This window comes from Lactuca serriola, chromosome 2 (assembly GCF_051521515.1).
Source record: "Lactuca serriola cultivar US96UC23 chromosome 2, Lser_US96UC23_V15, whole genome shotgun sequence".
In the NCBI taxonomy this organism is placed as follows: domain Eukaryota; kingdom Viridiplantae; phylum Streptophyta; class Magnoliopsida; order Asterales; family Asteraceae; genus Lactuca; species Lactuca serriola.
The window spans coordinates 99,383,140-99,397,819 of NC_136409.1; the positions used below are offsets into that span (position 1 = coordinate 99,383,140).

At 35.6% G+C, this 14,680-nt stretch overlaps 1 protein-coding gene across 1 annotated transcript; it reads left to right on the plus strand.

The window, feature by feature from the left end:
* The first annotated feature begins 3,659 nt into the window (after positions 1–3,659).
* Positions 3,660–8,209, plus strand: LOC145086546 (mitogen-activated protein kinase kinase kinase 3-like). The gene is made up of 11 exons (XM_079024353.1): positions 3,660–4,206; positions 4,929–5,306; positions 5,733–5,820; positions 5,927–5,989; positions 6,074–6,234; positions 6,344–6,419; positions 6,531–6,590; positions 6,684–6,791; positions 6,876–7,112; positions 7,194–7,285; positions 7,596–8,209. The coding sequence occupies exons 1-11, from the start codon at positions 3,719–3,721 to the stop codon at positions 7,861–7,863; spliced, it is 2,019 nt and encodes a 672-aa protein (XP_078880479.1). The 5' UTR covers positions 3,660–3,718; the 3' UTR covers positions 7,864–8,209.
* Positions 8,210–14,680: the final 6,471 nt, after the last annotated feature.

Consider the following 14,680-nt stretch of genomic DNA (forward strand, 5'->3'; position numbering starts at 1 on the left):
CATCTTTATTCAAACTAATACACTAAGACTTAAGTCTAAACTAACATCCCGAAGTAAGTAAATATCTAATACTAATGGAAGTTTGCACCACTACTACTGTCAACATGCATAACTTTTCTTCATCTATGTTACCCACATGAGATTTATTACTGTACTTTTACAACTGAGGGTTTTCAATGATAATACTTACACACACCTCAAAGGATTTAACTTACAAAGTACTTTTCTGGAAAATATAGGATTTTCTAGGGATTTCTACTACTTATAAACATAAATTTCAGACTTTATTCTATAAGTTTGTAAACACTTTTATACAACAAAGACACTAAATTCTTATGAACTCACCAGCTTTATGCTGATATCCGTTTTCAAAATAACTTGTATTCTCAGGTCAAAGTTAGACAGGTACAGGTGCAACTTTTGGAGAAGATGGAGCACATACAAGACCCATCTTTTATTTTGTTATACTTTTGGTGTCTATGAAACTTTACAGAACACATTTGTAATTAAATTTACTATATAAATGCAATGGTTGTTGTCGCTTGTTTTTACTATTATGCAATTGTTATGATACTATACATGACGTCCTCCACCCCAGAACGTATTCCGCCGTTACCGGTTTTGGGGTGTGACATAGTGCCTCAAGTATGACACCTCAAATGGTTCACGCAACACCAAATACACTTGGAATAACTTGAGAGAATATACACACTTCATGAAAATCAGCTACCCTTCCTATCACACATAGTGGCCGATTTTTCCTAAGAATAAGATCTTTATATAGTGTGACAATTAAGGTAAACCCTAATTTTCATGACTTTCCATTTCCTTGGATCCATGGATTCAAATACACCATGGAGCATCATATGAGTTTTAGCCCAACTTGATAATCCATGGAGTCTTAGCCCACTATAAAAGTATGGATGATTTACACAATCAACCCATATATTTAATTAGTCTTCTTTTGATTACTTAATTAATTCTAGATTAATTATTGATCAATACTAATTAAATAATCTTATTAATATATTAGAAATTATAATATATTACCAAAACTTAAGTGTTATTTCTCTCATTTTAGTCAATCCAAATGCATGATGCCATGCAACCCAAATGGACCATGCCGGGTCGGGTCAAGTCTTACCAATTATAGTTATGGACTTAGACATTAATCCAACAGATGTGTGGTTGATACTTTTGCTATATGTGTATTAGGGTTAGAGCTTGTATGATATGATATTACATATGTGTGAAATTCACTAAGCTTTGTGCTTACCCCTTTCCCAGTAAAATACCGTTTCAGGATCAACATGTACTCAGGATGGCAGGAGGCTAGGTAACAGTAGATCGATTGGTGAAGTTTTTATATTACATTGGATTATGTCTTATTTGATTATGGAATTTATAACTATAAAATGATTTTCGATTGGGGTATTGGTTTTGAACTTATTTCGAATAAAGATGTGATTTTGTTTATATTTATGTTGTTTAAAAAAAAGTTCAAATTTATTGCAAAATTTAGGACATTACATACTTGAAAGAAATATGTGTTATAGACAACAACAAATCTGTTATCTAACTTAACACTAGACTTTTCGACAAAAGATCCATCGTTTTATCTCTTGTATATCAGAAAACTATTTGCATCAATTGAAGTATGATTAGAGAATTAATTTGGAAAGTTTTTAGAACACTTTTTATCCACTATGCATGGGTAGTTGATATTTTCAACTCCATATAACTATAGATCAAGAACTCTCTCAAAATGAAAACAATGATGGATCTTCATGAATTTTTGGAATCCCGATAGAAATAGGGGGACCAATATGTTTAAACATATGATTTTTAGTACATGAAATATATAAACTATAGAATAAAACACAACTTTTTTTTTTTGTTAATCACGACAAGAGAAATTTAAATATAAAAATGTTAAATTATTAATAATAAATTTAAAATAAATGCTTGAACCATGCCAAATTATAAATTTTCCTATAAGTCTTTCATTAATGCATTACGTTTTATTTTAAATACATACATAAGATACCAGGTCTATCTTCGGGGTGAAGTGTAGTGTCTTTAAGAAACATTTTAACTTCAGGTCATTTTGGATTACATGTAACAGTATGAAGAAATCAGGATTTCTAACCCACTTACAAAGTGACATTACATATAAATAATTATGTATTATGTAGCGTGCACCACTAGTAAAAGAAGAAGGTAAGATCCCATGCCTCCCAATGTTAGAAATATTTGTATTCCCCCTGATCTTGCAGCTTATGTAAATTCTCATAAGATTTACATCTAAGAACTTTTTGTTGGTTCCGTATGTAATATAATCTCTCACTTCCAATCATGTAACAAACATCAACTAAATTTTAGTGGAACAACCTTTTTGAACTCAAAACTAATGACAAAGAATTATCCATGTATTCATTTCTATACGTTAAAAATTCTCTCAATGTACAACCGCATGTTGTTCCTGTAGACGTAACAACTTTATGAGGGATGTGAACTCTGTAACCATCATTTCCATATGGAAATAGTAGTGGACACTGAAGAACAATGCAAGAATGATGTAATTCACTAATATGTATACGCTATAGAGATATTGATGAAGTTTGAACAACGATATCTCTATTTTTATGGTGCTGACTCATCAACATTCTTCTTCTTATTAAGGAAATACGACTTTGAAAAACCAAGTAAATTGTACTTCAAGGTAGTAAAATTTGGTCTAGATCATGATCAAGCAACAATGTTGATTGATGACAACATTTGATATTTTGATAAAATGGTGGTTTGAGAAAAGACGACAAATGTCATGATTCAAGAAAAAACTTCATTTTGATTACCAAAACATTGAGGCCGTTGCATATTTTCAATTAGAAATGCTTTGTTTTTGTTAAGCTTAATGATGCATTGTAATTTCGTTTTTTTAATTTCCAAACTCAAAAAAGAAAAACTATGTTTTTTTTTTTTCAAATTAGTTATAGTCATATTTCAGTTGGTTCTTATAACTTCAACTTGTTTTCATCCAAATATGGTATGGGTCCGAATCGGTTTATGCTCAATTCGGTTTTAACTTTGTTGACACAATCCGAACAAATTTTAAACCTATTCCATTCTCATGAAATATCCGATTTTTAACAGGGTGTTTAAGATTGAATTTGAAAAATGCTTATTAACTTATTAGTTTTTCATAAAACCAAAAAACTTAAAAAATGTTCAGAAATAGACAAGTGTTTTTGAAAACAACTTTTTAATCCATTAAAAAGAAAGAGTTTTTATTGAAAAATGCTTATGACTTCTTCATTGATATAACTATAAATTTATTCAAATATCTTTTTAAAAAAAAGACTTATCATTTACAACTTCTTAGTATCAAATAAATTAATCTAAACAATTTTGATGACCATGTCAACTAATAATCACTATTATGAAAAAATATTGATCGAATTCAATAAGCAAATCCCATACACCGATAAGTCTACCTCCAACTCCAAGGCTCCAAGTCCACCATTTGTGGATGCCACGGCGTGTACTCGGGTTTAACACAAAGACCCGGTGCGGTGGCCCAACTCCAGCTGTTCTTCACTGTTTCCGTCTCTCTTTCTGGGTCCCATTCTCCAAGTTCTCTCCTTTCCATTTATAATATCTTGTAATTACAAAAACCCATTTCCCCTTTCTGTCGAACCTTCCCACATCCCCTCAAAAAATGAAGTCAAAATTCATCGAAAAAAACATGCCTGCTTGGTTTGGCAGAAAATCCACCAAGAACAAGGACAATCAGCAGCGGAATCAAGACCAAACTCATCAGGAAAACCCATTTTACAGCAATAATTATCATACTTTGAGCAACAAGCCGTCATCCATCAAGAATGATAACGATAAGAAGCACAAAACGAGCTTTGACGATGCTGTATTGGCTCGCGGCTCGCCCCATGCCAGCCGAGAGTTCTCTCCTTCTTCTTCCTCTACTCCGTTGGCCGGAGCCGGAACCGGAATAAACGGGTCGTCGTCTGGGTTTTTGGGGTTTGATTCGGATCGGGTAGCACATCCTCTACCTCAGCCGTCTATATCCCCAACGACTTCGCTTGGAATGGTGGATCCTAATGGTTCCGGGTCGGAGTCCTCCAGTGGCGGCTCTTCCGTGTCTTCTGCTGATGAACATAATTTTGATCATGCGCAATTGGGGTTTTTCAGGTTGGTTGGTGCAAATTGCTTTCTATTAAAAAAATTGGTTAATGGGTATTCTAGTTTGTTAATAAATTAGGTTTAGCTTATGTTCATGAATCATCATACCCTCTTATATATTTTGAGGCTTATTAATTGATAATTTACAAATTCAGAACCCATTTCATTTCAATTACCAACAAATAGATTAGAGTTTCATGCTATCTGTGTTGATTCTTCATAATACTCAAATACAATATGGATGGAGCTGATTTCAGTTCAATTTGCTACATCCTGTGATCAACTTAATCCTGCTATAGGGGGCTCACGAAGCTCTCTTGATTCCATTGTTGTTATTTACTCTTACGTCGTGGTCATATCATATGTAATCTGCAGTGAATTACCAAATTGCTTGTTCTTGATCCAAAAATCAACTCAACAATGAAGCTTTATGTGACTTTGTTCTAGTTCTTTTGAATATACTCATTATCAGGTGTCGAACTTTTGCAATAGTATGAAATTATTATGAACAAAAGTTTGCAATAGTACGACAGCTTCAATCCCAATGTAACCTGGGCTCATTCTCAGCCAAAACATTAACCTTTTTTTGCAAAACTGTTGATATAATCTTACAGTTCAAGAAAACACAAACCTTTAAATTCATAGTACACTCTAATAACATAATTTTGAAGATATTAAAGTTACTCATAATGTGATTTAGATTCATTAATAACTTTTTTTTTGTTGAACAGAGGGTATGGGGAGGCGAAATTTAGCCCTCAATCAAGAAGTCCTACTCCAGGATCAAGAGTGGGGACCACAACCACATCACCACTTCATCCACGGTTTGCTAGTGCAAGTCTAGACTCGCCTAATAAAAAATTAGAAGATGGAAAAAGTGAATATCATCCACTTCCCCTTCCGCCACCTGGCTCACCTACAAGCCCTACTTCTGCTTTATCAAGTATCAAGACTTGTAGTTCTCCTACTAGTCCTTCTTCTGTTTTATCCAATATGAAAACTCTTAGTGTTGTGGAAAATTCAAATTCTCATTCTCAACCTTCTAAGTGGAAGAAAGGAAGATTGTTGGGAAGAGGTACTTTTGGACATGTTTACCTCGGATTCAACAGGTAATTTGTTTGGTTTTGTGTTTTTTAGTTTTTGAATTTTATCTCTAGGGCTCTTTTTATGCTTATATTGACTATTCTATAATAAGTATATATATATTTCTAAGTTTAGTTTTGAAAATGTAACAATAGAAGTCCACAATTGACTTTTCCAAATGAGTAAGGTGTTGTTTCTTTTTGACTTGATAGAATGATAAGCTAATATGTGTGTGTTTCTTTTTGACTTAAAGTAGAATGAATGAGTCAATAGAGAAAGTTAGGTGTTTATTAGATATTGATTATTAGTTTAACACTTCCTTTGAACTATATGTGTAGTCAAATGTTGTAATTTTTGGACAAAGGAGTAGTTTTTAATGCTAGAATTGTCAAGAAAAACTATCTTTTTAACTATGTTTAGTAATTAATAGATATGTTGTTATGTTTTGATAGTGAGAGTGGGCAAATGTGTGCAATAAAAGAAGTAAAGGTTGTTGTGGATGATCAGTCATCAAAAGAATGTCTCAAGCAATTGAATCAGGTATGTTCTTCCATCTTTTTCATACTTAATTTGAACCTTACATTACGCTTTTTTTTGTATTTTCAATCCATGAGCTTTTCTGAAAAGTTTCGTCTATTTGCAACAGGAAATCACTTTGCTTAGTCATCTTTCACATCCAAACATTGTTCAATACTATGGAAGTGAACTGGTAAGACTCATCATCTTTAAAAAAAGCTCCAAATTTTACTCTAGGGGTAAAATGGTCATTTTGATAAGTTGTGGATATTTTCAGGGAGAGGAAACACTATCAGTGTACTTGGAATATGTCTCGGGTGGTTCCATACACAAATTACTTCAAGAATATGGTCCTTTCAGAGAGCCTGTAATTCAAAATTACACAAGGCAAGTCCTCTGTGGGCTTGCCTATTTGCATGGAAGAAATACAGTTCACAGGTAGTTAAACTCTCTCTTTCATAATTTTTTAATCTTGAATTTAGCTTCATCTGTTTATGTTGTTCTTGCTAATAAGTAATAACAATTATATTATGTTTTTTTTTATCAGGGATATAAAAGGTGCCAACATATTAGTAGACCCTAATGGTGAAATCAAGCTTGCAGATTTTGGCATGGCAAAACATGTAAGTCCTTTGCATACAAAATTAACTAAAAAGAAGAAAAGTGGAAGGGCAGTTACGTCTTTTGTGATGTCTTATAACAATTGGACTCATTTATTTATTTCTTGTTGTCAGATAACAAATTGTACTTCAATGCTTTCTTTCAAAGGAAGTCCATATTGGATGGCTCCCGAGGTAAATCACCACTTTCCTTAATTTTTAAACCTTGTTTTTAACGCGCTTATATATATATACATATTACATACTAATGCAAAATCTTGATCTCAGGTTGTAATGAATACAAATGGCTACAATCTTGCAGTGGATATATGGAGTTTAGGATGTACAATTCTTGAAATGGCAACATCAAAGCCTCCATGGGGCCAATATGAAGGGGTATAACTATAAAAAACATTTGATATCTTTGATAAAATCAAGATTACATACAATATAACATTATTGTTTATTTTTTTTTTCCAGGTGGCAGCTATATTTAAGATTGGAAATAGCAAAGATATGCCGGAAATTCCTGATCATCTTTCAAACGATGCAAAATCTTTTATAAAACAATGCCTACAACGGGACCCGTGTTTACGACCCCCGGCCTCAAAACTTTTGGATCATCCTTTTGTAAGGGACCAAGCTACATCAAGAGTAGCCAATGTCAACTTAACCAAGGAAGCATTTCCTTTCACCTTTGATGGAAGTCGTACACCGGTAAACTCCCTATACATACATACATACATACATACATTGCCTCTTGCTAATTTTTCATGGTTGCTGATGATGATGAAACAGACGGCTTCGGAAATGCACTCAAACCGAACAATCATGAATTCGTTTGATGGGCATGTAGGGACAACATCTAGAGGCGCAATGTTGAGTCCAAGGTAACTATTTTTTACTCCAAGAGGCTATATTTATTTGATGAGAATCAGGATGAGGAGGGCATTCACGTCTTTTGCATAGACTAGAGATCAGAGTCTCTACCCCACCTTCTTTTCACGTGGGACAAAAAAAATGACAATATTTGTCCCATTCACGTCGGTACTAGTCAAGTGCTCACCAAACGGCAAACACAGTACAACCTGTTCTGTCTTGTCCAATCATATCAGTCTCATATGTCATGCATGTCCTATGGTGGGCCCAAATGGTAGTGTAGTTGTGCTAAAGATTGTGTGTGTGTGTGTATGTGTGCAGGAGAAATACGAGAATGAACACTTCGTTGCCAGTATCACCGACTTCAAGCCCATTAAGACAATATGGATCTCCATACAAGAGTTGTTATGTATCACCCCCTCATCCATCTTATACAACCATTCGTCAAAATAATAGTAATTACAACAATTTTAACGACATCTTAGCTGTCCAATCAAGACCCAATGCCAAAACCACATGGTATGAAACCCAAACCCCTCAACCTAAACCCCAAACACCCACTAGATCCCCAAGATCACGCCTCATTTGATCTTGAGTCACCAAAAGACCTGCATAATTGAAGGTCGATTCAAACACAGAAGTGTGATAGAGTTTGATTGCCATCTGGAAAGAATTGAGTGTATGAATACAGTTTGCGTGGAGGGATGAGGAGGGTATATTCGTCTTTGTGGTTTAATGTAAATAAAACCGGCTAGCATGGGTTTTCATTACTGTATACAAAAGTAAAACAAAGCATGTTAGAGAGTGGTTGGTTTCTATGACGTTTGTGGCTCGAGACTCCAGAGGTTCATGTTGACCAGATTTCTTGTAGAACGAAAAATATAGGAGGCTTTTCATTTCCTTGACTTAAAAAGTATTAATCCTTTTCTGAATAATTTTTTTTGGGTATTACTCTTTTTTCTGCAAAAGGTTTATTCTAAGCTGACCCACATCGCTGGGGGAAATCAACTAGACAGTCTGTTATGTTAGGTGGCTGACATAATATAAGGCCCAAAATGTTCGTAAGGAGTCCAAATTATGATCATAATGAGATGTAATATTGTATCCACACATGCCCCAAAGAGGGTTTGACATTTGATGTTAACATTTCAAAAATTGTACATCCTAAGCTCCTAATGTCCATCCATTGCAAGGCATGAGGAAATATTGATTCTACATTATCCTACTCATTAAAATACATGACGACTTAGGTTGTAATTCATGCAAATTACGTGGTGTCACTACGGTGGCAAATCTGTGACAACCCAAAAATTTCCGTTAGTTTTAACGTCGAAATTAGCCAAATTTATCCAAAAAATATGTAGCCAAATTTATCCAAAAAATATTTTTGACCGGAATTAAACCTGTTGGAATATTTTAAATAATATTCATCAAACAAACCAAAAATAAGGCGGTCTAATTTTAAAATTTCCGTGTTTAACGGTAGTCGTGAAAAATCCCATTCGCGGTTGCTGTCAGGTGGACCCCCAACCAGGTCATAAACTCCACCCTATATAAGGGTTGAGTGAGTTTCATTCCAACCCTTTTCACACCTTAGGAGACTCTCTCTCTACTTTCTCTCTCTACAAATCGGGTTTGGTCCAAAATCGCCTCTTTCAAGCCCCAAACTAGTAAGCTAAACAGTTATCGCGGTCGAAATTTCAATAGCGGTCACATGCCGCTATTTGAAATCGCGGTTATCGCGGTGGTATAGCAGTGATATAGCGGTTTTTTAATATTATGTATAATTTATATTATATATTTATACATAATTTATATATTAGATTATTAATACTATAAAGAATTAATATCATAAAAAATCATATAAAACATAACATAATCTATATAAAATATTCTAATATAGTAATACGGAAACTAAAAAGTGTCAAAATATCATCGTAACTCAAGTCATTCGTGGTTCCTAAGTACTGAAACAGATGAGAAATGGAAGTTGTCATTTTTTGCTTTGTAGTTTGTAATTAACTATATTTATTTTTTGGACTTATTAAGACAAAAAGTGTAGTGGACTAGTTAAAAAAATAAAGATTTAATATCGAAATAATACATAATCGTTTTTTTCTTTGTCAAAGTAGCCAAATATGTACGAAATTGTAAAAGCGGGTGTTGCGTCGCTATAGCGCTGATGAGGTTCGTGGTAAATAGCGTTCAATAGCGTCGCTAATAGCGACACCGCTATTCGTAAACGCTATTTCAAAATAGCGGTTTAGTAACACCGCAAAACGCTATAGCGTTGCTATAGCACCGCTATAGCGCGCTATTGATAGCATAGCTAGTAAGTGATCTACCCTAACTTGTTGTTTAACTCATTTAACATGCAAATTCGTGTTTAAGACACCCAAAAGTGGCAAAATCATGAGTTTACGGTCCAAGAACACTCTTGGACCGTAAACACTCATAAATAGGGTTTTGATGCCCAAAAACCCTTCCAAACCACTTATGGAGCTTAGTTATGACTTAGGGGCTTACATAAAAGGACTTAGAACACCAAAATCGTAACATATGGCGAGTAAACATGAGTTTACGGTCTAAGAACATTCTTAGACCGTAAACCCATCTTCAAGGACCATAAACACCTTTTTGGGTGTTAAATTACCCCTCAAACACCTCCAAAAGCTTCCATGAGTGTCTAGCGCCTTGTAATCCTTCATGTGATGCACCAAAACATGCCCCAATGAGCAACACTTGAGTTTACGGTTTGGGAAGGGCTCCCAAAACCGTAAACACCCCTTCTTAGACCATAAACACCCCCAAAGGGTGCTAAAGTGCCCTTAACACTTTGTATGGCTAAGAATTAGACCTAGAACTTTGTATGCCTAACTTACAACCACCGAAACACATGATTCATGGACAAACATGAGTTTACGGCCGTAAAATCATGTGTTTAAGGTAGTAAACTCACCAAGAACACCTTCATAGACCGTAAACACCTTTCCAAGGTGTTTAAGTGCCTTTAACACCTTCCTATGCTCATATAAGTGACTAGAACCTTGCCTACATAGCCTAGAACCACGAAAGCACAAAAGAAATTGGACTAACATGAGTTTACTATCGTAAACTCATGTGTTTACGGCCGTAAACTCCTCAAGGAGTGGCCCATGGACCGTAAACTCCCTATTGTGTCCATTTTGAGCCCCAATCACTTCCTTAGCCCTTGATTCGACTCTAGCATGATTCTATGAGTGAGATAAGACCTTTAAACATCCCATGACACCACTACCATGAGTTTACGGCCGTAAACTCATGGGGGAAGTGGTCTTGAAACCGTAAACACCCATAAGGGCCATCATTTGAAGAGTAAACTCCAATGTGAGTCCATACACACCTTCTATGCAACCCTTGGTACTTCTAGCACTTGTAGCAAAGTGTTTTTATGTATTAAGACATCCTTACTTGCTTAATTAGTTATTAAATGACTAATTAGATACTTAAATGTATCATTACATGTTAAATAGGATTCGCGTGTGTGGTCAAGTCCTCACTTGACACTTAGCATCCTATACCGTCTTTTCATCCGAAACGCCAACGTTAGGTGAGTTCATACCCCTGAAATAACCTTTTAAACGTTTTTACATGCTTTTATGGGGGGGGGGGATACAAGTTAAAACATGCTAGTTATCATATCAATCATATGTGATTAACAACCCGCATGCACAAGGATTTATCACACTTTCAGCTGTTTTACCAAGTATAATACTATAGATGGTTTTCCAAAACGTCTTTACTTGTTTAAATCTTTTCTCAAATTGTCTCTCGCGCCGTATGTTTTACTACAAAACCAATTACAACATGGTTTTAAACAAAGGTTTTCTTTACTTATATTGTTTTATCAAATTATATTCTAAACGTGCTTATGAACGGTTTTCAAAGCTTGTTTTACATAACGATATCAAGTCGTAAATTCTTATTTTTAAATGTCTTCCAAAGGTTTTACCAAAGTTTTCTTCTATGCTTCTACTTCGTTAAATGCATGCTTGTATTTGTATAGTTATATAATAATGTTTAAAAGACTTAGGAAGGCTAGTTCGCCCTATTTCCTTTTCCTCGTTGGGATGTGGTCTGGTGGGTATCGCATATCTGTCCGAAGGTCGTTTAAGCATTAGTTATATATCATGTATACATGTATGGACATAAAGGTTTACATCGACCAATTTATTTCCCTTGGGTAGCAAGGGAATCCTTCCATTCATCATTCATAGATTAGAGATACTAGTAACTATTATAGGAATAGTTAGGAGGTTCTATTTACTCTTTCTAGTACGAGAATTCCAAAGGAGTCAGTTCATTCGTGAGTCTATATCATTATTCCAGTGCCTCTAACAGAATTCAGAATACGAGATACATCTTCAAGACACAGATCTCCCCGTCGTCAAGTTGGTAACCAGAGTCTCTAAGAGGGAGAGCGGGCATTGTGTGTATAGATCTATACGGGACTGACACTCCCACACCCTGACTGCTAGCTATAGTCCCCGGCCTACCAAGCCAAGGGGTGACAAATGTCACATTTATTCCGACGCTTGCAGGGCGTCAAGTACTCTAGTTTCAATCGGTATGGTTACGAGTATCTCCATGTTTACCTTATAATTCATGGCCTTAAGGTAACGAGAATCAACACTGTACTTTGAGACAACCCACTTAGGATTAATGGACGTTTTAGACCTTGCTAGCTGTATCGTTCATTTGATACTGTCTGGGGTCTGTGTTTCTTTGTTTTAGACCTTGCTAGCTGTATCGTTCATTTGATACTGTCTGGGGTCTGTGTTTCTTTGTTTTAGACCTTGCTAGCCTTATCGTTCATTTGATACCGTCTGGGGTTTGTGTTCCTTTTGTTAGACTGAGCCAGGCGTATCATTCATTCAATATTCTCCTGGAGTCTATTATTTCTTTTTCCTTAATCAGCAGTATTACTGCTGAGGCATATGTTATTTTTCCCCTAGTATTTTTACTTGTGATTTTCTCATTATTTCTTTAAAGTAAATACTGTTTTCCGATAATGATAGTATTTCGGGGAAAATTACTCTTTAAAACATAACTCTGTCGGGTCTTGGTAGAAGACTGCTTTTACTTAGAAAATATAGGATTTTCTGGAAAGGACGCTAATACACCGTAGATTCTAAACTACTACTTTTCATAAAGTTATTTTGAATAAAAATGCTTACTTACACAAATGATACTAAATACTTATGAACTCACCAGCATTTATAAAAATGCTGATACTCGCTTTCAAAATAACTTGTATTCTCAGGTCAGCGATAGACAAGTACATTCCGGGAGCTTTTGTGGAGACAGCCTAGTACCAAGTTGCACCTATATTATTACTTGTATTACTTTGATGTTGCTATGAAATGTACCTCATGTAAAACTATTACTATTAATGCAATGGTTGTTGTACTTTGATTACTATATTGCATATGTTGTGATACTTGACATGACGTCATCCACCCCAGAACGTTTCTGCCGTTCTGGTTTTGGGGTGTGACAGATTGGTATCAGAGCATTGTTTATAGTGAGCTAAGTATATCAATTCATAAAAGATATACATCCTATAAATACATAGGGATAAAACACTCTAACCAATAATTATACTTTAAAATATAACCATATTTTACCAAAGTATAAGAGCATCCAGAATCTAAACACCCGAACGAAGTATCACAATAAGAACAAGAATAAAAGTCTTCGGATGTTGAGCATTACCGTCAAACCTGGGCAGTTATGTAATCGTAAGCTGGTATAAATGTAACATGATCAACTACATTTATTCGAGATGCGATGAACGTGTGCTTGGGAGTGATAATGGTGTTGCAACAGGTCTGAAACTTACCAACTAGGAATGCTAGAGCCAAACATAAAATTTAAAATACTATGGGAGTATTTTGGAATACTAAAAGACTCACATTAATCCCATAATCATATTCAGAAGTTAAGAATCAAACAAGAAATTAAAATACCATAGGGGTATTTTAGGATCCATAGATAACCTTGTGTGAAAAACTAAAAAAATCCCTTATTGATATACCTATGATTACAAAGGGTATACTTCTAAGGTTATATATAATAAGGATCCCATAGACTGAGAATGTGTGGTTTCGCTCTACTTCCTTTTCCTCGTTGGGATGTGGATATAGAGTAGTATCACATATTCGAAGGCCTATCAGATCTAGGTTATATATAATTTGTGTACCCTATGTAATTTTAACAGGAATCGATATGGATCACTTAGTGAAATGTTAATAATCTCTTAGGATTCTTTAGACATTTCCATTCTCGCATGAACCCTGTAGAAAACCTTATCCACTTCAGTGTTTGACATAAGAGTTGATTCAGACCCAAAAGAGGTTCATTGAGAAGATTTCCAGTTCAGAAATAAATGAACCAAGACGAGACTACTGAAACCACCAAGTGCCTATACCTTTTAGGGACATCGGTGGGAAATTCGCCTGAATTTCCGAGATTTCCAGTCATCCATCATGAAGCGATGACACTAAGATTCAGGATCAGGAGTAAGGCGGATTAGAGATTTGGTATGTCTACACGAGGAGAGAACCCTAGGTATCTATCTGAAGAAAACCAACGCCGGTTCCAGTCACGAATAGAGGTAGACAGAGGGAGCCAGTACATGGAACCCGAGAAGTGTCTTTTCCTTGTTATTGTCGCGCTAATACACCCATAAAATAATACAATTTAGTGTGTTAGTAGTGATTACACTACTCACACTATGTGTTAGGAAAAAACGCCTTTTCCCGTCGCAAGTAATACGATTAGACCGGATCTCAAAACCTCAATTGAGAATGTTTAGCCATAAGTCTTCATGAGCCTTTCTTTCCGTAGTCTTCGTTCCGAACTCCCCTCAAATCTTCCCAAAGTCGGAGAGTGAACCTTTCCAGCATAAAGATAACTTAGTAGGAACGATCCCCATCTTATGGATTTTCGATACTCTTACTCCTACCTTGAATACCCGGACTACATCATAGGGATGTAGGTCGACACTCAGACAACCAATATCCGAGGCGCAGGAAAAATTTATGCCTAATATAGTAAGGATAGATACGTCCAGGGTTAACCATCGTCTCTCATCAGCTTGTGTTCCTTTCCGTGTAGGAAAACCATGCCTCCGAAGAAGTGTAACCAATCCGCTGGCAAGAAACCGACTCTCCTATTCGATGAAGCTACGTTCCAAGCTGCAGTCTCGGCAGCCGTAGCAGCTGTCATGGCTCATCTAAATGCTAACAACGCCAATGTTAGCAAGAGCCCTATCGGGATTCCCGATCCAAGTAATGGACAGGAGCAACTAACCTCTGTGTACCCAGCCACCCAAGAACCTCAACCAAATCCACTGAAAAGAAAGT

What these genes read in the sequence shown, in the direction of transcription:
- LOC145086546 (XM_079024353.1), top strand. Translation starts at nt 3,719, where the DNA reads ATGAAGTCAAAATTCATCGAAAAAAACATGCCTGCTTGGTTTGGCAGA. An exon ending in GCGCAATTGGGGTTTTTCAG is followed by an intron (nt 4,207 to 4,928) that starts GTTGGTTGGTGC and finishes TTTGTTGAACAG; the next exon opens with AGGGTATGGGGAGGCGAAAT. An exon ending in ATTTTGGCATGGCAAAACAT is followed by an intron (nt 6,420 to 6,530) that starts GTAAGTCCTTTG and finishes TCTTGTTGTCAG; the next exon opens with ATAACAAATTGTACTTCAAT.